The 27840-nt window shown below is 47.0% G+C and overlaps 1 protein-coding gene across 2 annotated transcripts in view; it reads left to right on the top strand.

Moving 5' to 3' along the window:
- Positions 1-27840, top strand: part of Mylk (myosin light chain kinase) — a 176552-nt gene that overhangs the window by 51398 nt on the left and 97314 nt on the right. For both annotated transcript variants that reach the window (XM_013114547.3, XM_021228014.2), the window contains exons 4-11: positions 1043-1091; positions 1889-2048; positions 3382-3547; positions 6321-6339; positions 7444-7961; positions 8497-8703; positions 14720-14854; positions 18824-18976. In XM_013114547.3, coding sequence (XP_012970001.1) covers positions 1043-1091; positions 1889-2048; positions 3382-3547; positions 6321-6339; positions 7444-7961; positions 8497-8703; positions 14720-14854; positions 18824-18976 — 1407 coding nt within the window. The remainder of the gene's footprint in view (positions 1-1042; positions 1092-1888; positions 2049-3381; positions 3548-6320; positions 6340-7443; positions 7962-8496; positions 8704-14719; positions 14855-18823; positions 18977-27840) is intronic.

Genomic DNA, 27840 nt, shown 5'->3' with positions numbered 1-27840 from the left:
TTCCCTCCCCTCCCCAGCTGCAGCAGTTGGATAAAGGACTCCCCACCTGGTCTCTCTAGGGTTCCTGTTTAACTGTTCCCTGCCTGGTATGCCAGCAGCTCACCCAGGCTCAGTGGCACTGGCTGTATTAACTTCTCAGCTAGAACCTGTGATGCCCAGAATAAGAGCGCCTTGCCAAGGACTGGCTCGATGCGTGGGGCAGAACTGCTGATTTAGGGGAGGTGTGGTTCCATGGTGGCTCATCCCTGTTCCATTTCTGCTCCTTGCTATTTGCTCAGCCTTCTGTGGAAGGATGAAGTGTTGATTATATCCATCATGAATAGATATGGCAAGATGTGAACACTGGCATCTCCTTCCCTCACTGAAACTCAGTTATGTTCTGGAAAGGTCCTGGATCTCTAGAGTAACTCGAACAGTAGCAAGTCTGCAGCAATACCTCACAGCTCAGCCTAAAGTTTGAATGTTCCCGAATGTGGGAGAGCTGAAATTCCTGAACTGCTCTAGGGTCTCACTTCACTCATGTGGCTTCACTGATTTCACTTTTCTTACCCACTGAAAACATATAGGGCTGGGAGATGGCTCATCAGTTAAGAGCAATGCCTGTTCTTACACCAGGTTCAGTTCCCAGAACCCACATGGTGGCTCACAACCGTCTGTAACTCTAATTCCAGGAGATCCAGCACTCTCATCTGGCTTCCACAGGCACCAGGCATGTACCTGGTATACACCAGACATGTACCTGGTGTGCACATGTATGCACACTGGCAAGCACCCATGCACATAACAACAGATACATTTTTTTAAAAATTTAAAAATGGAAGAATAGTGTATGACCAAATTCATCCAATTATTACAAGGGATCATGTTGCCGTGTTTGAGAAGAACTAACCTGTTGCCCACAGTGAGTCAGCAGTGCTCATCAAGGTTCACTGCTTCCGTCATTGTCCTGCCTTCTCCTGTTGTTGAATCTGCAAGGCTCTGCCAACACTGGTGGATGCAGCCTGGCCCTGACTCTTTAGCCTTCTCTGTTTGCTATTTGCAGGGAATTTTATGAAGAAGCATGGTCAGCCTGCTGTTTCCAAAACCTCAGGGTAAGTTCTGGAATGTTCAAGCCAGAATAAGGGCTGGATTGACTTTTCCTACTGACTTGACTAGCATAGGTATAGCACATAAGTCTTGTGTTTCCTAGTGGGACATTGTATATCAGTCCCCCAGCATCTTCTGATCCAGTAGCCTCCATGGGTAGCACCTTTGGCCCAGCTGCTAAATACTAAGGAAGAAGAGGTACATGTCTATGGCCTTCAGAGGATTCTAACAATCAAACGAGTAAACTTAGAAGCATTAACAATAACTGATGTCACAGACAAGCCCCAGATCTCAATAATTGCTCAGCCCAAGCTTATTTCTCAACAAAGGGCCATTCAAAGAAGATGTTCTTGAATGTGTGGGAGCTTCCACATTGTCTTCAAGGAGCTTCCTCTGTTTTGTGGTTCCATCTCCAGGAGCTTTTGCACCTAGACACAATGCTGGGCCAAAGCAGAGGCTCTTGCTGGAGGTTTCAATGAGTCAGCTCTGGAAGTTACATACAGCAAGCATGCTTTTGGTCTATTGTCCAAAATACAGGTTCTGGGCCAGCACTCAGTAGAACTCAGGTTTAAGGGAGACTAGTAAGTACAGCACAGTTGCATTTCCATGTGGTAGAAGTGATATGTTCTAGTGCCACTGATTTTCCCAGAGGAGATAAGAGAATGTGTCTGAGGCATAGAGTTGGGGAAATAGTGCTTAAATGGTTTCTGACCACAATTTAAGCAACTTAGGTAAGAGTAGAAGAATTGAATTGCTACCCTGTCTAAATCTGAATTCTCTGTTGATTTTCTTCTGGGGACAGATTTCCATCTCCTGTGGGGGAGACTCGTCCTAGCATCTGGGGCGAGTGCCCACCAAAGTTTGCCACCAAGTTGGGCCGAGCTGTGGTCAAAGAAGGGCAGATGGGGAGATTCTCCTGCAAGATCACTGGTCGGCCTCCACCACAGGTCACCTGGCTCAAGGTGAGGTTTTGTCTACGCAGACTCTGACCCTGGCCATGAAGCCAGGGGTCTCAAAACCCTGGGGCTAGTGGGAACCTGGATTTCCAGATGATTCTTATGTTTCAACCCCAGGCATTTCCCCAAAGCTCTCAGGAGGTGCGATAAGGACATTTCTATTCCATTGTTCCCCTGCTGTTACGTGGCCCTCTTATCCACCCACTCACAAAATAGCACAAAGCTGTCATATAAAGACAGACCAGGCATCTCAAGACAGGGAATTGAATTGGGGTGCTACAGATTCTATGGTTCATGAAGCACATGATGTTAGACAAGTCACCTAAACTCTTGGAGCCCAGTCTCCTCTTTGAAGTAGGCATAGTGCCTCTATAAGCTAGTGGGAACTCCATGTGGAAGTGCTTTTTTTTTTTTTTTTTTTTTTGGTTTTTACGAGACAGGATTTCTCTGTATTGTTTTGATGTGGAAGTGCTTTACAAACAGTTCAGAGCAACTGGGCAAAGTTAAGAGAGGCAGAGGAGATGGTGGTGCCAGCCAGTGAGAAAGATGGGGAGGAACGGGTGGGGTCAAGGCCAGAGAGAGAATGGATTTTTTTCGGAGAAGAAACTCTTGAGTGAAATGAGTTGTAGGTCTCCTTTCACCTATGTCTTGATTCTTCTAAACGCATCCTCAGAAAGCAAGGGAGGCAAAGACAAACTGAAGTGAGCAATACAGGACGCCTTCCCATATCCCTTCATTCAAAGAAACGAGGGTCTTTTGAGATAGTTTCCACACATTGGCTCCAAGGCTGAGTGCTCAAATAGTGATTGGCTTAGTCATCTTTTCTGTTGCTGTGTTAAACACCATGACCAAAAGCAACTTGAAGAGTTTGTTTGACTTATGCTTCCATCACAGTCTATCACTGAAGGAAGTCGGAGCAGGAACCTGGAGACAGGAGCTGAAGCATAAGTCATGGCAGAATGCTGACTACTGCCTTGCTCTTCCTAGCTTGCTTAGTTTGCTTATCATACACACCAGGACCACCTGCCAGGGACAGCGTGACCCGTGGTTGGCTGGCCCTTCCACACCAATCATCAATCAAGAAAATGTCCCACAGACTTGTCCACAGGCCAGTGTGATAGGGCTATTTCTCACTTGAAGTGGTTCCCTCTTCTCAGATGACTCTAGCTTGTGTCAAGTTGACAAACATGCAAGCCATCACTATGGTCTGGAGACCACAGGACAGGTGCTGTGTACCCAATCCCTGGTGTCCATCCCATGGGACTGGTGGGAGGCAGGATAACTGGGTCAAAAAGAGAGCAGACTCCTGTTAACCAAGCTCCCTTCTTCCCATTTACAGGGAAATGTCCCATTGCAGCCAAGTGCTCGAGTGTCTATGTCAGAGAAGAATGGTATGCAGATCCTGGAAATCCATGAGGTCACTCAGGATGACATGGGCACGTACACGTGTATGGTGGTGAATGGGTCAGGGAAAGCCTCCATGTCAGCAGAGCTCTCCATCCCAGGTATAGGGAGCTGATGCAGAAGAACCCTTTCCTGGCCTAGAGGAAGCTATTCCTTATATCCCCTGTGTATATACATGTGGCACACTAACATAACCATGCATTATATATATATATATATAATTTTTATCTAACTTTTTACACATGTTACTCTCAGTTCCCTCTCCTTCCCCTCCTCCCCCGGCTCCCCATTCCTCCCAACCCCCCATCCTACTCCACCCTCTCTCTGCTCCCCAGGGAGAGTAAGACCTTCCATGAGGGATTTTCAGAGTCTGTCATATAATCCCAGGCAGGGCCTAGGCCCTCCCCCATGTGTCCAGACTGAGAGAGCATCCCTCCATGTGGAATGGGCTCCCAGAGTCCATTTGTATGCCAGGGATAAATACTGATCTGCTCTCCAAGGACCCATAAATTGCCGAGGCTGGGGTGGGGGGGCTGTCTGGATTAATCCCATGCTGGTCTCTCTGTCATCAGTCTGGGAACCATGTGTTTCCCCTTGTTTAGGTCAGCTGCCTCTGTGGGTTTCACCAGCCTGGTCTTGATTCCTTTGCTCATCACTCCTCTTTGCAACTGGGTTCCGGGAGTTCAGTTCAGTTTTTAACTGTGGGTGTCTGCCTCTGCTTCTGTCAGTCACTGGATGAGGGTTCTAGGATGGCATATAAGGTAGTCATCAATCTGATTATCAGGGTAGGGCATTTAAGGTAGCCTTAGTGCCAGTTGGTGTCATTTTTGTAGATCTGTGAAGATCTCACTAGTGTCATATCTCTTCTCTAACTTACAATAGCTCCCTCTATTATGGTATCTCTCATCCTTCTCTATTATTGCCCTGGCTCAACCTTCCTGCTCCCCCATGTCTTCCTGTCCCCTCTTCTTCTCCCCCTCTCTTTGTCCCATCTCCCTGTCCCCTCCCCTCCCCCGCTGCTCCCAATGCAATTAGATCTCCCATAACCCTTCTCCAGGTTACTATGCATATCTCTCTTAGGGTCCTCCCTGCTTCCCAGACTCTCTGGTGATAACCATGCATTTTCAATGATGAAGTTTTCAAGTAGAAGACAAGGAAGAGATGGACTAGCAGCATAGACCAGGCCTAGAGGAAGATGCCATGGGCTGTCTGTCCCCTTTATTTGTGTCCCTAATTAGGCCCTGCCCCTGTATCTTCTGTCCTTTTTCCTAACTCAACTAGCTTTTTCATATCTCTGACTATTGGAAGAGTAGGGGTTGCTGATGTTCTGCCATCATTTCTGCCTGAAATCTAACTTGTCCATTCTGTCCCTCAAATCACAGTGCTAAACGGATGGCATGACCACTCCCTGGTACAGTTAGTGAAAAGGTTTTTATCTTAGATCTGAGGAGAGGACAGCCAGAGGCAGCAAGGGTCCAGAGCAGAGAGAGAAAGTAGTAGACTAGACATGGCCAGCAGACTGGACCAGGCCATGAGATGGGGAAAGTGAGAGAGGAAGGGTGAGCAAAGGAGACCGAGAGAGAGGACCAAGAGGGTGTATGGCCAAAATGTCGTTGTTGTATAAGAATGAGAAGCTGGGGGAAGGGAAACCCATGAGCTGGAGAGGTTTAGGGTAGGGGTTGGGGTGAGAAGAGCTAGAGGATCCACAGGTACTGAGTGAGCCTGGAGGCCAGCATGCAGCTAATAGGCACCAGCCATTTGTCCTGAGTTTCTTAGACCTGACAAGATGCTCCCTCAAGTTAACTTTCTCTACCCAGGATCCCCCTCACAAGACCGGACTTGTCAACAATAGCTCCTCTGCCTCACTTTCATCCTCGGGGCCTCTCAGCTCGTCCCTTGCAACCTCTCTGACAGCCTGCTTACAGTTCTCCTGTCTTCCCCAGGTGCATCCATCCATCTATCATCTATCATCTCTTTATTCTTACTTAAATGTTTCCACAGTCCACAGAAAGAAATTTGCGTGTGTAAACATATTTAACTGAAACAGGCTTCACAGAGCCACCACGACACATTCCGTGTACCATGTACATTGGAATTTCTGTTCCACCAGATACAATTAAAACAAGAAACCCCAGTCCCAATCAAAGAATGTGACTCATGGGTCAGGAACTGTGGCAGGCCTCTGGGCAAGGTTGAGCTACTATTCCTTGGTTTTCCATACCCTTGCATTTAAAGGCCACTCCCTCTTAGTGCCCCTATTGACAAAATGATACACTGCTGGGATTTGTTTGGAAGTATTCAAAAACAAAAAAACAGAGTAAGACAAAAAGAGATCGACAGGACTGGTAAAATGTTCTTTCCCCATTATGCTGGTGGTTTTCAGGTCTTATAATGTCTACTTTCCTACTAGGATATATTTTGGAATTTTCCAAGATGAAATTAAAAAAGCATAAAACAGATTTGGTAAGAAAAGAGCATATTTTATACTTCCTGGGAGAATAAAATGTCACTTCCTTTGTATGTTTCTAAAGCATTTATCTGCGCAAAATTGACTTTTTTGGGGGGCTTGGGCGGGCTGGTTTTGAATGCTGAAGGCAACTGAAAGCATTGGGTTTGGCATCTTTGTTGGAGAGTTTGTTCCTTGATTTGCCATCTGTTAGCCATGCTCCCCTCTGTTTTGTGAGGGGAAAGGGAGTCCATGCCCTCAGGCGCCAGCTGCTGTTAGAAGACCTGGGAAATGTTTCTAGTGTGGGAAAGATTTCTCAGCCCACCCCAAGCCCCAAGCAGTTCTTTAATAAATGAAATCAATGTCACCTTAGCATTGTCTCTGCTTGGCATATAAAATAATCCACTGTCTTTCTGCCCCTCTTCCAGGTTTGGACAATGCCACTAGGTATGTCTTTTCTTCATAATTATTATGTTTTCCACCTTAAAATACTCTGCACAGAGCAATAGCAGCGAACATGCCCTGAATTTTCAAGTCATCGTGTAGGAAGCGAGGACTGGCTTGGGGGTCACTTTATTTGGGGTACTTTGCTTTTGTTCCACTGTGGTAGTTTGCTATCTGGCTTGATTAGAGTCACCATCAGCATGGAAATTCTCGGAGCACTCAGTGTCTCCCAAGGCAGGCCATGCTAAGGATGGCTTCACTACCATCGCAGACCAGAATCCACTCGGTCATCTAGTGCACAGTCATGGCTGCTTCCTTCCCTTCTGTATGTGAGGCACAGAGTGGATGTCAGGACACGGGGTGGGTGAGAGCAGACCATCTGCTGTAGAGATAGGCCTTAAACTGCCTCACATATGAAATGACAACTGCGACCTCTGCGAGGAACGACAGAGAGACGCCAGTTTCAATTACTGTGTTGAGAATGTCCTTTCTGAAAAGTCCACATTTAAACTAGACCTAGGAAGGGCCACATTAGCAAGTGATGAGTGCTCAGGAGGACATATTCCAAAAACAGTTCTGGGAAAGCCCCAAGAGGAGGACTGAGGGTCCTAAATAAGCCCTGCATGGCCGAAGTAGCCTGGTGGTCTGTAGGTCAGTGGTTTGTGTGGCAAGAGCAGTTGGGGCTCTGTGCTGGTGCTCAGCTTTATCCGTAATAGAGTAGAGAACTGAAACCTCCTTGAGCTTCAAGTGATGTGACTCAGTTTATGTCTTTAAAAGGCTGACTACAGTAGCTACCTAGAATTCAATCAGAGAGGGGCTCGGTGGGCAAGGGAAACCAGCCTACAGGTGATTTGAAATCCAGAGCCCCAAGGAAAAGAGATGTATCAATGCATAGGGCTCTGGGTGGATGCAAAGGATAGGGAGGGTCAAGGGTGGCCCCTGGCTCTGGTTTGGGACATTGAACAAGCTGCAGTACTTTGTTGATACTTTCATCTGTGGGCTTTGTGGTACTTGGTGTCTGTATCACGGCGGGTAACATTTGCAAGTAACCAGATAAACACCCTGCCCCTGCTCCCCCCTTCCCTCCTGACTCTCAATGCCACACAGGTCATTTGTAAGAGGAACCAAGGCTGCCAGTCCAGACATCAGGAAGGAGGTGACCAATGGAATCTCCAAGGACCCAGAAACTGTAGCCGAAAGCAAGAACTGCTCAAGCCCCCAGAGGAGTGTTTCCTCAGCCTGGGCCACAAACAGCCACCTGAAGTCCCAGCAGGAGCCCAAGCTGAAGCTGTGTGAGGAATCTCCTGGAAAGGCCCTGCAGTCCTCAGCCCTGCAGAAGACTTCCAGCACCATCACCCTGCAGGCTATGAAAGTCCAGCCAGAAGCAAGAGTTCCAGGCTTCAGGGCCTTCTCTCCTTCTGGGGAAGAGAGGAAAAGTCTGGCTGCCCCTCAGCCAGCCACACTCCCTGCCAGACAGAGTGGCCTTGGAGGTGCAGTTGGGAACAAATTTGTTGCCAGAAACATCTCCACAGAGAGTCAAAGGGAGTCAACATTCCCCAAATTTGAGAGTCAGCCCCAAAACCAAGAAGTCACTGAGGATCAAACAGTCAAGTTCGTATGTGAGGGTGAGTAGAGCTGCTTAAAGTGCTGGTTCCCAAAATGTAGCCCCTTGACAGCCATTCCCTTCCTTCAGCAAACATAAGTCTACGCCTCCTGTATCTATGCATCTCCTTAAACTAGGTCCCCCAGGAGCTACTTTCCAGGGTCTTCTCTTTAGGAAGTTCCCAGTCTCTAAAGCCTTCAGAGTAGCCTGTTACTCCTTATGAAATAGAGCATTGGTCCTATACTCTAACTTACCCCTCGGCATATCCATCATCACAGACACACTGCAGGCCCCTTCTTCTCTGTCCTCCTTTTCTTGACGTTCCTGTCTCCTCTGGAGAACTGGCCCATCACCAGTGCTGTCCTCCACCTAAGGACCCTGACTCAGAGGACATCTACTCAGTGAGTGCAGGATCCCAGGAGAAGAGGCAGGCTGGGAAGTAGGAAAACAATTCCCGCCCACCCTGAGTTCTTCCCTCCCAGTCAGTCTGTCCCCATCCCTCCTTAAGAAGCACACAGTGCTCCCTGAAGGCACATGTTCCACACATGGCCCTGTAGTTTCAGGGATACCAAAGCCTGAAGTGGCCTGGTTCCTGGAAGGCATCCCTGTGAGGAGGCGAGAAGGCATCATTGAGATTTATGAAGATGGTGCCTCCCATTACCTCTGCCTACGAAGAGCCCGGATAAGAGACAGTGGGAGATACAGCTGCACAGCATCCAATAGGCTTGGCCAGGTGTCCTGCAGCTGGACCCTCCTGGTGGAACGTGAGTACATCCCTCCAGGTGGATTCTCCGTGTGGTGGCTTTCATAGATGATTCCCATGCCTCAGGCAGTTCAGGTCCTACAGTGCCACAACCTAGTCTGCAACGGTCATCTTCACTGCTCCCATCCTCTGATTCTTAATCAGATGTTTATTGCAGAGTTACCTCAAAACAAACATTCCCCAGTCCATGCCAAGGCCAGTTGACAGCTGTATTTTTTTTTACATTCCTCAGCTGTCCAAGTAGTGCAATGACTCAGCTCTAACCACAGAGAATGAGCAGTCACTAAATATACAGGCTTAAAGAAATAGGAGATGATGGGGTGCCACGCCTTTTATGTTCGTTTATTGTCTGTTTATAGAAGCAATGCATGTTCATTGTACAGGATTTAAGCCATATATAATCTACTGGCTCCAAAATAAATATGTAATGTCTTTCAAACAAAATCAGCATTGTGCTTGTTTGAATCCTGCTTTCTATCCTGTTTCACTCATGTAACACAAACCTCCTTCTATATTATTTAGTATTTTGAAGGCATAAATTTTTAGTAGCTATATACTATTGTGAGATGGCCCTGGGTAATTTCGGGATCTTCTCATTTGTTGACTGTTTATGTTGTCACCATTTTCCCAGTGTTATAGCATGGACAGGCAGCTCAGCAGTAGAGTGCTTGTGTAGCTTGCTGAGTTCCAGGTTTTGATCTCTGGCACCAGAACAAAAGAAGAGGAAAGAAGGAAGTCAGTCAATTAGTCTATGCTTCCATTTGTTTTTCTATAAAATTTCTCCCTGGTACTGGTGAGAGGACTCAGTGGTCAAACGAGCTTGTTGCCAAGGCTGATGACCTGAGTCCAATCTCCAGGGTACACACTGTGGGAGGAGAGGAGCAACTCCCACAAGTGTCCCCTGACCTCCTTATCCTTCTATACCATGTGTACTGTACATGCACACATATGCACACAGACATACACACACACTGAGTAAATTTAAGTCTTAAAAAATTTCCATCTTAAATGCATAATACATAATTGTGGGCCCTAGGTCCATGTCAAACCATCGATAAATCTATTAAATGAAAACCCCAGGAGTAGAATCACCAAGTAGAATACATCCAGTTGGGAGCTCTATGGGCCCAACAATCTTTGCCAGGTTATTTTAACAAATGAATTGCAAGGAAAGTAGAAGGGAGGGAGAGAAACAAGGTATAAAATGTTTAGATTAAAGGTTACTGACAAGATATGAGACACATGGTGCTATTTAAGGTTGTGATGATGGTCTCAAGGTTTCTTTTTAATTTATCCTCTAGTGAAATTTGTATGATTCCTTGTATTTGCCTTAAAAGTACTTCACAGTTGGGCAGTATGGGCAAGAATATCAACGAAACAATATTCGTATGTAAAAATGGAAGTGAGTGACAGCTACTCGGGGATTCACTACATCACTCTCTACTTTTGTGCGTATCTAAAATCTCCACAGGAGATAACTCAGTATTAGATGGTGCCGAGATCCCCTGGAACTAGAGTTACATAAGTTGTGAGCCATCTGTCATAGGTACGAGGGACCGAACCTGGATCCTCTGACCGAGCAGCCAGTGCTCTTAACTACTTGGCCATCTCTCCAGATTCTTCACTTGCCTCTTTACTGATATTTTACTGTGCTAGTGAATTTCTTTACAAGGAATGTTATCTATTCCTTTGGGAGATGGAGTACCTGTGGGCAGTGATGCCAGGCCCAGGAGCTCTTGCCTCATTAGCTGGTCCAGGCTCCATGGCTTGTCAGGGGTAGATGTGTGTCTTTAGGCCTACCAAAGGTGAATGGGATGTCTGGAGAGCCTAGATTATCCTCTGGCTTCCTCTGCTGTGAATCTACATTTTGAAACATAATGCAGATAGCATAAAAGTCACCCTTTGAAATTTGTAATTCACTGATTTGTAACACGTTCACAGAATTGTATGTCCATCACCAGGATCTAAATTTAGACAGTCACTCTGAAATCCTGCCCATCATCAGACATTGCTGTTCCCATGGCCCCAGCCCCAATACCCATTACTTATTTTCTGTCACTATGGATCTGCCTATTCTGAACATTCTGTATCAATGGCATCATTGTGTGTGTGTGTGTGTGTGTGTGTGTGTGTGTGTGTGTGTGTGCGCACGCACGCATGATTTCTTTATCTTAGAAGAATGCTTCCCATTTTCATCTTTGTTGTAGCTTGTGCCAGCTCTTTAGTCACTTTTCTAGCTGAATAACAGTCCACTCTCTGGATCCATTTGTGTTTGTCCAGTCGTTAGTAGAAAAATGTTTGGTGTGTTTCTGCTTTTCAGGCATTTTTTACTTTGATTTTTATTTTTTTATTTTTTTTATTTTGGTTTTTATGAGACAGGGTTTCTCTGTATTGTTTTGGAGGCTGTTGGTCCATCCTGGCCTCGAACTCACAGAGATCCGCCTGTCTCTGCCTCCCGAGTGCTGGGATTAAAGGCGTGCGCCACCACCGCCCGGCTTTACTTTAATTTTTAAATTTTTCATATATGGCTATACTGCATTTATACATTTATACCCCACCCTCTCCTGCTACAATTCCTCCCATGTGCTCCCATCACTCCTCTGATTCATCACACACACACACACACACACACACACACACACACACACACACACACGCACACACACACATACTACACACACACTAGTTTATTACTTGTAGGCACATGTGTTTAAGGAGAACCACTTAAGACTGAGACATCTATCAGGGAGCTCTCCCTCCATCCCTCAGCAGCCATTCACTCTTCTTAGGAGTGGGGCTCTCTGTGAGCTTTGTGTGCACGTGCTTTCCAGTGCCTATGGAACTGCTGAGTCATGAGGTAATGCTGTGTTTCCCTTTGAGGAACCAGCGAACTGTTTTCTACAGTGGCGTCACCATTTTGTTCCACCAGCAGTGTACAAATGTTCCAATTGGCCCACCTACTCACCAGCACATTGCAGTCCATAGTTTACTTTTCTATAGTTATCTCTCTGGGATTTTGACTTGCATTTCTCTGATGACTAACATTGAATATAATTTCATGTACTTTTTAGATGTTTGCATATTTTCTTTGCAGAAATCTAGTGAAAAATATTTGCCAAAATTTTAAATTGGGTCAATTTTTGTTGTTGCAGAGTTTTAAGAGTTCTTTGTATATTTGAGATATACAAAGAACTCTATTAAATTTTTAATTGTTTTCTTCTACCCTGCGAAGTCTGGATGTGTTGTAGCTTTCTGTCTATGCAGTCAAATTCCTGATGTGATTGATCTAAAGGAGGAGCGTTATTTTTGCTCACAGTTTGCGGTTTCAGTCCACAGTCAACTTGCTCCACCACTGTGATGACGAAGTCTCCCAGGGAGGTGTGATGGAAGAGGCTCCCTAGCTTATGGAAACCAGGAAGTAAAGCAAGAGATGAAGGACCAGAGTTCCAGTATCCCCCAGAATGACGCCTCCCAGTGGCCTAGCCTCCTTCTACTAGATCCCTCCTACAGGGCCCTCCATATTCCAAAAAGTTGGGAATCCGATGTATGGGCCCTTGGGGAACATCAGTAGCACCAGATTACTTAGCATGTGTTAGTGACATCCTCACTTAGTCATCTTGGTGACTGAAGTAACAGTTGAATACAAATAAGTTAAGGAAATACCTTGAACCAGTGTGTCTTCCAGACTTTGATGAGGGGTTCTGCATGTATTTAAGCAAATCCTCAGTTCTACTGCTGAAAGTTTACAGCTCAACTTAGCCGTTATTCCCCGCTAGCACAGAGCCTGCAGACCAGCCAAGCGGTGAAAGTCAGGCCTCTTAGGTCCTCCTTGAGCATACGCATAGCCTGCGTTTGCATGAGGCCTTCTAGGACCCTGGGGATACGTGAGAGTTTCATAGCCATGGACATTTTCCCAGTTTTCCCTTTTAAGTTTTATTGGTCAGGCTCTTACTAGTCCCAGTTGATATTGCTGCCTCAGTAGCAGTGATATTTAGTAATTGCTTTTTCACAAGTACCTTGGGGATAGAGTGGTTTGCACAAACCAAGCTCAGAGTCAGGTCGAAGCAGACAGTGCTGGAGGTGGAGCGGGAGCTTGCGGAACCGGGCAGTGGTGGTGATTCTCTCGGGGCTGTGGTCCTCAGGAGCTCTGGTACCCGCAACCCCTGCCAAACAGCTCATTTTCACAACTTCCATAGTTGCTTCTGGTTTTCAAAACTGCCAAGAGCTGGAGTGAAGGGAAGGGTCAGTTAAAAGACCACAAAGTCTGCCATCCTTCTCAAGATTCAGCTGAGCTTGGAGGAATGTGGTTTGGTTTTCTCAAGCCTTGGTTAATATCCAGAGTTCTGGAAAGCTTGATCTGTGATGACATTCTCTCTGCTTTAATGGTGTAGATTGCAGAGGTTTTTTTTTTGGTTTTGTTTTTCTCTGCTCTTCCAGAAGTGCATTGCATTCCTCTAGCTCCTTAAGGTGTCTACTATCTGGCAACCTCTCCAGAACACACATCTCCCATTCATTCTCTCAAAACTTTACCAAGACATAGTCTGTGCCATGCATGTTTTTTAGCATCTGCTACCAACCCTCTCCTTCCTCTAAATGCAAAAAGGCTGCTTCTTTTACTCACACATATCTTCTATCCCTTAGAAGATCTTAGCCTCCAGGGATGACTCTGCCCCTAGCCTTTCCTCTTTCCCCATCAGAGGAGCCTCCTCCTTCTTGGTTACTCTCTTCTTGGGGGCTTTAACCTCTCTATTCTTTTACAACAAACCCTACTTGCTCCAAGCAGAGTTTCCATGCACAGCTTCCATTTGACAAGAGTGACAAATGCTCACTGTGATTGTTCTATAGGCTAGGCTTGTTCCAATGCTCTCCTTGAATTGCTTGCTTTATTTTATTTAATAATCCCAGTGGCCTCAATAGATAATTATAGCTACACCCATTTTCCAGACTAAAGTACTGAATGGCAGTAAAGTTATGTTACTTATATACACCTTATAAAAGATACCATATTCTTAACCCAAGTTGGCTAGGAACATAATCTTGCCAGTGACTCTGAACAGCATCTCTCTAGTGAGGGAATCTGATGGTGACTCAGAGAAGATATGGATGATGCATCCCTACAGTCCTTGGACGGGTTGTCCCTTCCTCGGTGTCGGTCCTGATTAGAAGCACCTTTGCTGTCTTGTGTCTGCTCACCCACCACCTACCCTAGAGGAGACAGTGTGGTTGTGGACTGAGGAAGTTGCCTGACTCTGCTGTACCATACACTGGCTGGTTTTGATGCCATCATCTGTCCCTGCTGCTCTTAATTAAGGTCCTCAAAATTTAAAGTGTTTCCAAATCTGCAGGGTAGAAGGTTCCAAACTTGGAAAGTTCAGCGGGCAGTTCTCCAAGAGTAGAAAGTCCATTCATCAATGTGTGTAGATAGCACCTACATCAGTCATTCTGGACCTTTGACCTAGGACAGGGCTCAAGCCACACTTGGAAGATGAACATGAATCCTTGTCATCTGATTCAGACCTGGAAATGGGGGAAAATAATTTAAACAATTTCAATATCGCCACTGTAGGCCTACAGTTTCTACAAATGAGATATTAATTTGATCTATGTAATAAGACCATATGATGAGTGATGGCATGTGTGAAGAAGAGATCCTAGAACTTGGAGTCAGACCCAGAAAGAGGGGAGAAGGCACTCCCAGGATGCCCAGGATAGCAAAGGTCAAAAGTAGATGGGAGAGATTTGCCTCACAAGGAAGAAGGCAGGCCTCTGTGTGAGTGCCCTAGCACTAGGGAGCTTGGTGACCCCGGAAGACCCCCTGTCAGTTGTACTGAGTGGACTGCAGGCATATGTTCCTTTCTTTCCCAAGCATAAAGGTAGGCAAGGCACAGGCCAGCCGTTGAGGAAACACAGGGCCCAGGACAATGGGGTGTCTGCCTTGCAAGGCTTGGGATAACTGGCCACTCACCAGGTGGGCGAGCTGTGATCTGAGAGGGTATTTCTGTTGTTTGTCTTCACAGGGTCAAACTTGGCACAGACAGCTCCTTCATTCTCTAGTGTCCTGAAGGACAGTGTTGTCGTTGAGGGCCAGGATTTTGTGCTGAGGTGCTCTGTACGGGGAACCCCAGTACCCCGAATCACTTGGCTGCTCAATGGTGAGTTCCCCCTGTTCCAACCCCATTAGCTGCCTGACTTGAGTTCTCACTTCTCATACTGAGCCCTGTGTGCCTCAGAAGCACATTAAAGAGGTGTGGGAGCTGGGTCTGCTGCTCACTTACTGAGCCAGCTCATCTGCTCTTTGGGAATACTGCTGCCAACCTGGCAAGGTGGCTGGTACACATGCCCTCAGTTCACATATATAAAGTGGGTAGTGAGACACTTGCCCAGAGATATACACACAATTTCAATTTCTTTCTTGTGATTAGACTCCTAAGAGATCACCAATAAGCATCTGTTGAGTCAATAATGAACATGCAAATGAATAACCCAGTGAACTACATCAGAACTTGGTCAAGGAATTTGATCTTTTATTGGGTGCAGGTGGATCTAGGATGATCACCGGTAGTTCTTTATAATGCTCATTACAATTCTATAATTAAGCTTCTTTGACATTTGTTTTGTTTTCAAAACAGGATCTCTTTTATTTATTTTTCATTTTACATACCAACCCAGTTCCCCTCCCTCCCCTTCTCCTGCCCCACTGCCTCCCAAACTCCTCCCCCATGCCATCCACATCATAGAGGGTAAAGCCTTCCTTGGGAAGTCAACCAAGTATAGCATATCAAGTTGAGGCAGGACCAAGCCCCCACTCTTCGTATCAAGGATGAGCAAGGTATCCCTCCATAGGCAATGGGCTCCAAAAAGCCAGTTCATGCCCCTGGGATAGGTCCTGGTGCCAAGTCTCATAACTGCCACCCACATTCAGAGGGTCTAGTTCAGTCCCATGCACATTCTCCATGGAACCTGAGCTCCCTCTAGCTTCGGTCAGTTGTCTCTGTGGTTTTCCCCATCATGATCTTGACCAGCTCCCGCTCCCAATCCCTGCCCCAGTTTAAGATAGGGTCTCTTTATGTAGTCCTGGTTGTTCTGAAACTTACTGTGCAGAACAGGCTGGCCACGAACTCACAGAGATCTGCCTTCCTCTGCTTCTAAGTGCTGGAATTAAAGGTGTGTGCCACCATACCTGACCCAAGCAATGCTCTTTGAAGAAAATAATTACCAAATATCTTTATCTGTCTCTTCCTTTGAGGGCCTTTTAATTTTAAGAGTGTGGGAGACTGACTCTGTAACTGGGGCTAGTCTGTTCAATGGGCAGAGGCTGCTTGGAAGAAACCCCAGGGACCTGCTGAGAGGGGTCTCCTTACAACACAGAGTAGTCAGGTAACCTGATTTTCTGGGACGGGGGCAGAGCTTGCAGTCTTAGCAAGTTCTCACATGGAATAGCACAGGTGCTTCCTAGGAGGAGGTATCCATCGCTTGTCACCAAATAGTCCCCAGGTGTGTCACTGTCCTGACCTGTTGCCTGTGAGCCTCCATGCCACTATAGTTCTCTCCGGCTTTGCCAGAAATGATCTGTGCTCTCCATGCAGTTATCTTAGGTAGGCAGGTGAGAACTGAGGTCCGTCCTTTCTCCCACCCCTCACCCATGGGCGGATCCTAAGGTGCCCTGGGACTGACTGCAAGGAGCTTACTCTGGGCTAGAGCTTAATATGAGCATAATGACCACTCATGGGTCTAAGTGAGAGTTTGGCTTTGACTGGTCAAAGCTAAGCAAGGACCAACAAGCTTTTCCTCCCAAGAGAGCCAGTGTGTAAATCCTTTCAGGCTCTCAGGACATACTCCTCTGCAGCAACCATTCAACTCCATTGCAGCACAAAAACAGCGCACAGTATGAAAATGATTTGTGGGCACTGAAGGTAGAATTTCATGCAGTTTTCCCATGTCATGAAATTTTATTCATTTTTATTTAAAAAAAAACAATATAAAGTACTTAGTGTTCTTGGTTTGCCAACTGTGTAAAACCAAATGGCATAGGTCAGTGTGGAGAAGATATTTTTGTGCAGTGGACAGTGGTAAACAGAAACTCACCTCTGGTCAATATGCAGAAAATGGTGCATTTTAGAGTGCTCAGCCACAAATGAGACATCTATATCATATTCATCCCAACCCTCAGGGACCACCTCAAAAGATGGGACAGAAAGACTGCAATAGCCGGAAGTAGGGGAGGGCTGGACTGAAGCAGCATGGACAGGGCCTGCCACTCCATTCATGACCTCATAGCAGCTGTGGTTGCCTGCATAAGACCTAAGCAAGATCCATCCAGTCAACATTCTGACACGGAGCAGGGAAGCAGCAAAGATTGATGAGCTATTGGTAGCTGGTGGCTTATGAGGGAGAGAGAGAGTCCATTTTCTTTAAAAACGTGTATGGTCCCTGGTAGGTCAATCATGCTCAGTACCCAAGAATATATGGACAGCAAAGACTGGACTTGATGGGTTATTCAAACAAAACAAAAAGGACACAAAGTTGTGGGTTGAGTTGGGAGTGGAACTGGTAGGAGTGAGGGGGAGGAGTTGGGGAGACTATGGCCAAAGTACATTATACGGAATTGCCAAAAAATTAATATATAATATATGTAAGTATACATTTTAACTAATACATATTACTATATACTATTGTATTTGACAATGAAACATGTTATAATAAAGTATGTAGTAATTATATGTTCTATTCTAAATAATTAATATAACACACACATGTATGTATGTATGTATCAGGTTGCCAGTGGAATTTGGAGCATGGGTTCTGTTTGCTAGTAGTGGGGATTGAATGTGGCGTAGATCTTGGCTTTCCACACTTCTCCCACTAGAGGGCAATCATGCTTAAATTCACCTTTCTTGACTGCTAATTAGTCCAACTAAACCTCCAAGTTTCTTAACCCTCAATCATGATGCATTCTGAGCCAGCAGCTTCTTTCTGGGTCTCCATCCCTGCTTGTGGGGCCAAAGGGAGTCAAGAATTTGCATCAGTAAAATACAAGCTCTCACAGTGCTTGTCACACATGTTGGGACAGAGGAAACAGGCTGAGAACAGTCAGGGAGCATGCTGGTGATCTCAGATTCTAAGGGTGTCATTGTTACAAAAAGAAAAACATAGGGTATTCAGTCCTTCCAGTGATAGTCTCTGACCCTGCCCTCCCTCCACCCATCCCTCCCAGTCCTACTTTTCTGGAGTGCAATTGGTTGGGAAGGTTCTTTTCCTTCCCTCTTGCTTGGCAGACTCTCTGCAAAACTGTCCTGGAGACAAAAAGTGTTGTTATGTGCAGAAGAAAACATTGCTCCATGGGGATGGCTGTTTCTCACTAAACTGCTTGCCTCTTCTGCCTCCCACCCTTAGTTTTATGAAGTGCAAACTAGGACTGGGGGCTGGCAAGAGAAAGAAGTGACAGCTGCCTCCTATATATGAACGTATTCCTGCTGGAGGCCAGGCTCTTCAGTAATAAGACAGACTGTTTCCCTAGAAATAAAGGTTCCATTATGGAACGAGACAGTTTGAGAGCACGCAGTACTAAGGGCGGCACTGACGCTAACTGCTTACAACCTGTTGCCACACAACATTGCATGTAGAGAAGGTTTCTTGTAGGTCCTTTCATTTTTCATTCTCTGTGTTTATCCTTTCCATGCAAGCTAAAGTGTAGTTTATTGCACAGAAGAAATGAATATAATTGCGACATTAGGGTGGGGCTGCAGCATTGCTTTCTGATCAATATCTATAATGGGAAATGGAATCATTATTTCTGGAGGCATCTCAAAAGAGCTGAGAGCCACATGTTCAGTCTCAGTGAGGTCTACTCCGCATGAGCCTGGGCTGTGGACCAAAAGACTCTGCACAATTCTTTCCAGGTGTGCGGAATGGAGGTTATCCAAAAATGTCAGCTGTCTGTCATTGCCTCCTGCATGCCAAATTCTTCCAGAGTGACTCTACCCTGTCTTTCCAGGCCCAGTCTTATCCCCCATGCATTTGGGCCAGCTCCAGTGTCACGACTGTTGCCCTGCTGAGGTCAGGGCTGGTGTCCCACCACCAGGTGCTTCCTAACCTGAGCTACTCTGTGCTTCCCTCTGCAGGGCAGCCCATCAAGTTCGCTCACTCCATCTGCGAGGCTGGTGTGGCTGAGCTCCACATCCAGGATGCCCTGCCAGAGGACCGCGGCACCTACACCTGCCTGGCTGAGAATGCCTTGGGGCAGGTGTCCTGCAGCGCCAGGGTCACTGTCCAAGGTAGGATCCTTCAAGCGTTCCCCCTACAGCTCTGCTGCTTTTATAGACCATAGGATTACTGGCCCAACTCCAAGGAGCAGAAGTGTAAATGGGATCATGATTGCTGGCAGGCAGCGATGGAAGCAGAGAGGCTGCTGGGACATCTAGGTACAAAGGAGAGGTTCCATAGAAAGTCCTGAGCATAGGCATGAAGTGGCACAGCTGACATCCAGCACTAGAGAGGGTGAGGCGGGGCCATCCTGAGTTCCAGGCCAACCTGAAACACACAGAAAGCAAGACCCTGTCTCAAAGGAAAGGGGGGAAGGGAGAGAAGGGAAGACCCTGACCCTGGAGGCTGACAGATGAAAGAGACGGTCTCTTGTGATCCACAGTAACGGGAGTCTGTCTCCCATCCCTGGGCCATGGACACACACCAGGAAAAGAGATGAGAGCTCTCCTGAATTCAGAAGCTCTCAGTGTAGACACCACCTGCACTGCAAGACTTTAGGAGGGTATTCACATGTCATTGGCATGCACCGGCCTCACAAATGGCTCTGTGCCCTGAGGTGCTCATATTAAGCAGGCCCTGAGACTTCTGAACAGTTGAAGGTTTTCCCTTACCCAGCCCCCTCCCACCCCTCCTCCCCACTGTCCAGGCTTGTTTTCATTCATCACCAGCCTGGTGCCAAGTAATCTGGCTATCACGGTCATCCATTGATCAGCCCAGCACTTAGGCCCTGAGAATCACCATGAATCTTAGGCTTGGGACTGATCCCTCTGGGCTGTGTCTACATACGGTGGCTGTTTCCAGGAAGGCAGGGTGCTTCTCGGAAGCACCATCAGGTTATTCCCACCTTTCCTTGGCCTGTGTCTCAGTCCTGAGAGTGACTGAGTCCTCTGGGTGCTTAGATGGGGTAGAGTGTGCCTGCCTTCTCTACCAGCCAAGCAGAAAACCATGCCTCATTTCTTTTTGTTCCCACCCCTGTAAACCTCTTAGGAGAGTCCTCTTGTAGTGTGAACAGCCCCATTCTGGAAGACTATGTGAGATGGTATCACAGAAGAGGGCATGAAATGCATTCTGCCTCCTCTAACTCTTTAACTATACCACCTCACAGAGACTCCTAGGGCTCGGCTCAGAGTGTTGTCCCTGTCTTATACAGAAGGGTATAAGTGGTCTTGACATTAGTGGAACTTGGCCAGCACACTACCCCAGAACAGTAGGTGAAGCTGGCTTCTGGGCCCAGGCCCTGAGGCTGAGGCCCATGTCACCCCATATTTGCCCTTTCTCAGGGTGCATCTCCCCTGGCCCAATGCAGAAGATGAGCCATGAAGGGAAGGGCACTGTCCTTCTCTAAGGCTAAGGGAGCTGTCACTAAGAGAGAATGTAGTCTATGTCTGCCCTGTGCAACCATCTGCTGGGAGGGACTTGGATTTCTCTGAAGAAATGCCTTTGTGTGGAGTCATGTGTGAACCAGCCTGCCCCTTCCTTCCAGGAAGCCTTCTACACTGGGGTCAGAGCTGGCAGTGTCCTGTGAGATCTTCTCTGCTACACACATATAATCAACTTATTTCTATAGTACTCATGGCATGGCTGCTGGAGGCCTCAGGGGACTGTGATGAGACTTCCTAGGAAGCACAGAAGCTCGCAGCCTGGTCTCAGAGGCCCAGCCAGGGCAGCAGCTCTCCCATCTTCCCAGAGGCTACCCAGTCTGTATGTAGTGGCCAGGAAAATACAAATGACACAGGATGGGCCAGCTGCCCCAGCTCCCCAACTTCCTCTGGTAGTCAGCTAAGCCAGTGTCAGTCTTCAGCTGTTTGTATTTAAATTGGATTAGGGACTCAGCTATGCTAATGGTCTCTGTGAGTAGCAGGGTCTTCAGATTAAGGTTGGAGAATTTGAGGGCATTCCCCTGACTTCTGGGTATTTGGAAGGCTGGGGAAGGCTGTGTGATTGCTCATCTAAGAATGTTAAAGCGAAAGGGGAAAACTGCAGCATAGCCCCACCAGATCCTTTGAATCTGCTGTCAGCAGCCTGGTGAGTGAGTGCCCTCCCGGGTGGGGGATGTACTGACCTTTCTAAGCCAGACTGAAGCTCAGAACCATAAATGGAAAACAAGGCTGAGACACGACCACACTCGGGCCCGATACAAGACTTCCCTGCACAGGGCTGGCAGGGTAAACCTGGCACTAAGACATTTCTGGCACCCTGCCCCAAGGTGCTTTGGAGGTTCCGGGCTATATTTTGCACCACCCTCATCTTTAGAGTCATTCTGACTTTCCTAGCATCTCCTTTGGCACCCAGGCCCCTGGAAGATGTAAGGGACTTATTCCACGCTGCCTCAACTTCTGATCCATCCTTCCCTATAGCTACCCAGGCCTGGTTCTGTCACTCTCCGTGTGGCATTGGAAAGTGAATGCAAAGCTAACTGCCTGACCTGAATTCCACTCACCACTTCCTAGTCCTGCCACCTGCCTGTCAACTCTCCAGGCATCAACTTCCTCTGTGACGTGGGGTCACTGATAGTCACGGTACTGTGAGGATTAAGTGAATCGTCCCCAGACTATAGAATGTTCCATGTGTGCTGGTATGATAGGTGTCCAAACTTTAAACAAGACAGGTTATTCCAGGAAGTGATTTTACCAAAGAATCTGCAGTATTATCTGTGTTCTTGGTAAAGGACAGGGAGGAATGCACGTTCATCTGGACCAAGTCAAAGACATGAGGAATTAGTTCAAACTGGCTTGGAGCTAGCCATGGGCTCGTGTGCTGCACCTCAAGGCTCTGACCACAAGATGGCACAATGCAGCAATGTCTTGCCCTCCACTTGCTGTTTTTTCCTGTGAGAAACTGACTATGCAGCCCTCCTGCCAGATTAGAGCTGTTTGTGGGAGTCTAGCAGATTCTGTGCTCACGGGACTCTTTCTCACCTCTTTATCCTTTTGTCAAGGCTTCGCAATCTTTCAGAGCACTGGCCCGCCCTCTGGGGTGTTCTGCAACCCCTCTGCTGGTCTCTGTAGCTCTGCTCCTAAAGCCTAGCTAGCTCCTAGCAGATGTCACTCTCTCCCAGAAGCCTTCCCTCTCACCTCAGAATAAGCACTGCTAACACCATGCATCCCTTGTCGCATTTACTTACACCAAAAAAAAAATCTCTGCTACATTCACCTGGTCTGGGGACACTAAAACACAGGTCTGCCCTTGCCCTGCCTACCCTCTGATGGAGATGGTGGCAACAGTCAAGACATGGCTTAACTTCACATGCTGATACATGCTCTTAAGAAAATGAACAGAGATCTGGGGATGTTGCTCAGTGGTAGAGATCATGTCCACTATCCCTACATCCCTGTCCTGGGTTCCCAGCACCACACATGCACACAATTTTATTTACGAAAGTGAACAGGGAATAAGATTAGACTGAAGAAGAAGGGATGCTATTCTAGGCAGACAGCACAGTGAGTGCAAAGGCCCTGCGGTGGGATCAAGGCCAGCTTAGTCAAGATGGCCATTGTGGCTGGAGCCAAGTGAGAAGGTAGCAGAGTGGCAGAACATATGGGATGGGGATTCATGCAGGGCCTCGAGGTTAAGGAACATTTGCTATAATTGATTTTTGAGTATCTGTAGTCTTCCTGCAGGGAGACTCATTGCCTGATACTGTAGTAGCTCAGGGCCTGTCCTGTGAGCCCCTGTGAATGGTGAGCAGTGACTGAGAGGACAGTGAGGTGGGCAAGTCGTCCCCATGTGCAGGGAGGCATTCCCTCAAATTCCCCACTCATCTAGTCTAGGATCTCAGTGCTCTGGAATTTCCAGGAGACCTGCAAATTAGCTCTCAAGAGCCCCTCAACAAAGGTGCCTGCTTCTCTTCTCTCCAGGCCAAGAGAAAGACCATCCCCACTATTAACCAGGCAACATAGTTTTCCCTCACACCAAAAGTGGAGCCTAACAGATGATGAATCCAAATTCCTACAGTGTCCTGAAAGATCTAGAAACAGTCACTGATTCCCTGTATCAGTATTTTATGTGTATTGGTGTTTTTCTTGTATGTATGGCTGTGTACAGATCTTGGAGTTACAGTTGTGAGCTACTATGTGACTGCTGGGAATTGAACCCAGGTCCTGTGGAAAAGCAGTCAGTGCTCTTAACCACTGAGCCATTTCTGCAGCTTAAAGCTAAATTCTTAAGCAAAAGTGCATTAATAATCTGCTCATTGTACCTATTTTGACATAGTTTCTCCACTGATGGTTTGTTTGTTTAACGAAAGGCATGCTGGGCCTATGAGAGGAACCTAAGGACATCAAATGTGGGTAAAGTAAAAAAAAATCTGATAAATGTTTTATGAGGACATTTGTTGGAGAGTTCTTTTGATGAAGAGTCCCTGGTGAGGACAACAGGCCCCTCAAAGGCAGCCATGTTCTTGACTCTGAACACATAGACGTGTGGCAGTTCCCAGCCTTCTCCTCTGCTCGTCCCGAGTGTGCACATATCCTCTGGACCCTATGTCATCTGTCTGCTGGCATAAGACATGAACCCTGCCTCTGTCAGCTGAGCACACCAGCAACCATTTTAACCCTTATGTTGTCTCAGGAGGGACTCTGTGAAGATGAGGCAGCACTGTCTTTAACAGTCTTTTGTGTGCCTGAGCATCTGCTCACAGCCTTTGAAACTTAGATAAGCAGTGAGCTAAGTGTCAAATCAGTGCATCACCAGCATTTTCATTTTCTGCAGGCTGAGGCCTTCACGCTGCAGGGGGGCTTGCAGACCGGATGTGTCCATCTGGTAAGCAGCTTAGAACTGGAGCCTCGTTTTACTAATTGGGCAATTATAGAGACTCGTAACTGTCCACTTTTACAGCCCTTTGTAGACCATAGCCCCCATTTCCTGGCTTGCAGACCTTAGCCAAAAATACCATCCAGAATGAAAGCCTTGTGTTCTCAGTGGCAAGATGTGCCCTAGTTATGACACAAACAGCAGTGTGGTTTCCAGGCCTTGCTGGCAAAGAATTCTGGGGTTTGATGCTGTGCCTGCCTGTTTGAAGTGTGATTATAACTTCTAAGACCTTAAGAAGGCTGAGGTGGTGGGGCCCTGCCTCTCATCTAGCAGCCCGTCATTACTGGTCAGAGATCTGTCCTGAGATGTCAAACATTGTGTCCCTTTCGCTCCTTCCCTTGCACACGTCTCTTCCCCTTTGCTTCTTCAGTTCTGGAGAAGTCCGCAGGAGGAAGGCAGGCCACAATGGCCATAAAAAGCAGTCCTGTGCTGCCCTTCCAAGATGGTTCTACTGGGTTAGAGACAGACTTTTGTTAAAGGGAATTCAGATACCTCCCCGGGGATTTATAGTTTGCCAAACGCTCTGGAAATGGGAAGGGGCTGGGCTGCCTTCCTACGAGGCCAAGAAACCGAGCCCTGGAATGTGGAGAGGAGGCATTAGCCCTTGATGCGGGGACCACACTGCATTTGAGCACCAAATAAAGGAAGGAGGAAGATAGGCTGTAGATGCCCCTCCGTTGGTGATTTGTTAGATTTCCATAGAATAACAGTGTTGAGAGGAAATCCAATGTGCTGTTAAAATGGCATTTTGCATTGTGATAGCTAAAGAAAATGTTCATGTTCAGAGAACTAAAGAGATTCTTTAGTAGATTCAAGGTAAAGGCCAGTAGGTTCATTGAACATATATTTGGATCCATAAACTCGGGCTTCAGAGGCTGATTGGCAGTTGTCTAGGGATTTGGGGGTATGATGGTGGTTCTAAGGAGAAATTCAGAATGAGTTATTTTTCCTACTGGGGAAGAAATGAGGAAATTGTTACAGTGTACCAGGGAACACTACAACCAGGACCAGCCACCTGGGCGAAGGCTATGGAAGGCCCCGCTATGAAGGCTTACTGGCTGAGGTTCCAGCAGCAGCTGGTACTGCTTATTGTACTGGACCATGTGGGTAAATGATGCAATGAGCTGCTCCATCCTGTGGGCACTGAATTTTCTCCAGAAGTTTTCCAAAACAGTGCACTGGTTCTTGAACCAAAGTCCCTGTCGGTTGGAATTTTCAAGGGGGAGCTTTGACAGGAAAAGTTCAGTTGTGTAGACAGGGTGGCTTGCTGCAGTGAATGAATCTCACAGCAGTCTCAGTGTAGCTTTGTACATGAAGAAACCTAATGCTTAGAGGGATTGGGTCATCTGCTGGGCGTGGGGACACCTGTGTTTCCCTACCTCCCTGTGTTTACTTTCTCATTCTTCCCCCTTTCCTTCCCATTCTTTCTCTCCTCTCCTCTCCTCCCTCCATTCTCTTCCTCTGCCAATTTCCTTCTCTTTCTCAAGCCCTATTAACAACTTTCATCTGCGCAGCATCATTTTCACATGTTATCAACGGCTATCCTCGGTCATATGTTTCTTTCCATTGAAGGACAGGCTGGGGCTTTCCTTTCTCTCAATGGAACTCAGTTCATTGCTGGACACAAGAACCAAGAACGAAGGAACAGATAAACTCACCTTGGGTGGTTAGTCTGAGACTAGTGAGTTGTGGATCTGGCTCCTCAGGACTCTAGAAAGGCAGCTTCTCTGGGCTTGCTCTCGGTGGGAGGAGGAAGAACAGCTGTGGGAAAAGCCAGAGGTATATTTAGTCTAGTCCCACTGGAGATAGATACAGGGCATTCATTCCTGGTCTCAGTGATTCCTCCCTTGGAGTCTGTGTACTGTGGGAAGCCAGTGCCTACCTCCCAGATGAGGAAGGCTGGGGTTTTCTCACCCCTGAGGCTGGTTACTATTGTGACCTTAAAGCAAGACATTCCCAGCATAGTGGATCTCTGGGCTAGCAGGCAGCCCTGGTCATGGGCACAGTATTCAGTTGGTATTATTTGGGTGGCCTGCCACTGTTCTTAGAGCTGCAGAGAGAAACCAAGACGTCTGACCCAGTCAGTTACATTCTCATGTCTGTTGGCCACAGCAATCCTGGGGAGTCAGGGAGGCCACCTTCCTTTGTGACGTGGGAGTGTGCCCATGGACGATCTAGTCAGGGGCTCTTCCAGCTTTATCCATGGCTGCTACTGAGTCCTGGTTGGGATACTAGACTTATTGTCATCAGGTTGACCTTGCTCAATCAAAGCAGCCAATAGGATTCAGAAAAGCAAAGCATTTGCTTCTATACTGGCTGGTGTTAGATATTATTGTGGGATCTTTTGAGACAGGCCCTTGAACCTACTATGTGGCTGAGGAGGATCCATTTGAATTTCTGACTTCTGCTTCCCTGTCTCGACTGCTGAGCCCAGCTTTCGGTGGTTTTAAGGGTTGGGCTCAGCTTAAGTCATGCACTTTACCGACCGAGCTACATCCCCAACTCCACAGCTGTTTTTGCATACAGTTGCCTTGAATCATCTAAAGTCCTGCAGTGGAAGCATGCATGCAGTACACTACACTTGTCAGTATTGTATTTCAGTCATTGATAATAGCTAACCACACACATGCACAGTGCACCTTTTGCCTAACTTGTTTCTGCTCTGCTTTTTCTCAGTTGTCAAGAATCTCCTGTATGAGTGAGCTGTGATGTGCTTGTCCCCTGTGGCACTGTCACAGCTCACTGTGGTCAGCATTGGGAAATGTTGGTTCCCTTTGGAGAGGCACCTATGGTGTGTCCTGCCTTGTCTTCAGGAGGCCTGGGCCCTTTGTCCCGGTCAACCTGCTCTGGCTTTATGACCCTGGTTGTCTTGTTACCTTAACACATCCTGGGATCACTCTAAGTAGGATGGGTAGTGGTTTGGAACTGCGGTTCCTAGAAGCTAGTTCAGGATCCTTTTCTTTGGATGTCTGAGGAAAGAAACTTACTGGGAATGCAAGACCCTCCCTGTCTTCTTCAGCATATGTTTATAGGAAAATTGTCCCATTTTCTCACCCCATGAAGAACTTGGGCTTATTGACTGTTGTTCACTAGCCTGAATTCAGGATCACCATATCCCGTGTGATTCACCCAGCATCTGCTGGAGAGATTCAAAACAAACAGGAGCATCAACCTGCTGGTGTGAGAACAGATTAATTCCCATCATTCCACACTTCCTTCCATTGTCACTGTAGGACTAAAGGGAAGAAAGAGCAGGGTCACTACTAGTCTGGATCTAAAGCCTGAGCTGGTTCCTCTCATTCCTTGCCTGGAGAGATGCAGTAAAGTTCCATTAATTTACTTTAAGGTCTGTCCCATGGTGTTACCAAGTGTGGCATCACAGAACTTGCCTTGGGTCGCTTACCCCCTAAGAAGCAGAGAGTCCTGAGACCTCTCTGATGATTGCCCGCTGTGTGGCTCTAGCAGGTAGGAGTTAACCAGTTCTCCTACGAATGCCATTGATAATGAGTGTGGACAGTCCTGATTTAGGATGGTTCATCTTGGGATTTTCAACTTTATGATGGTGTGAAAGCCATACACCTTTGATAGAAACGCACTTCAAATTTTAAATTTTGAATTTGAGCATTTCCTGAGATAGCAGTGTGAACAATGGCAAAGGGCAGAAAGACCCAGTCGGCCTTGTGGCCCCAGGAACAAACAGCCAGTCCTCTGCAGTGAGCTGTGTTGCTAAGTGCGGATTCTCAGTAGGGTGGGTTCACCAAATGCATTTCCAGCATGTGATACTTTTTAACTTATAGTAAGCTTAGAGCAATCCATTGTTAAGTTGAGGAGCATCTGTGGGCGCACATACTATTTTCACATTCTGCCTTCAAAACTTTGTGAAGCCCTGAGATGATGCAACCCCTAGAGACAGATGAGGGTGTAGGGCTTCAGGTAGAAACCTACTTACGGTCAAGATCTGGCTTCAAGTCTCAGGTTTCTGACCTGTGCTGCCTAGTTGTTGTTTTGTTTTTTATCAAGTTGCCACAACCTAGAGCCATCTGAGAGGAGAGAATCTCAACTG

The sequence above is a fragment of the Mesocricetus auratus genome, unplaced genomic scaffold, assembly GCF_017639785.1.
Source record: "Mesocricetus auratus isolate SY011 unplaced genomic scaffold, BCM_Maur_2.0 Super-Scaffold_100008, whole genome shotgun sequence".
NCBI lineage: Eukaryota > Metazoa > Chordata > Mammalia > Rodentia > Cricetidae > Mesocricetus > Mesocricetus auratus.
The sequence above is the reverse complement of the archived record's forward strand: the minus strand, read 5'-3'. Positions and strand labels throughout refer to the sequence as shown.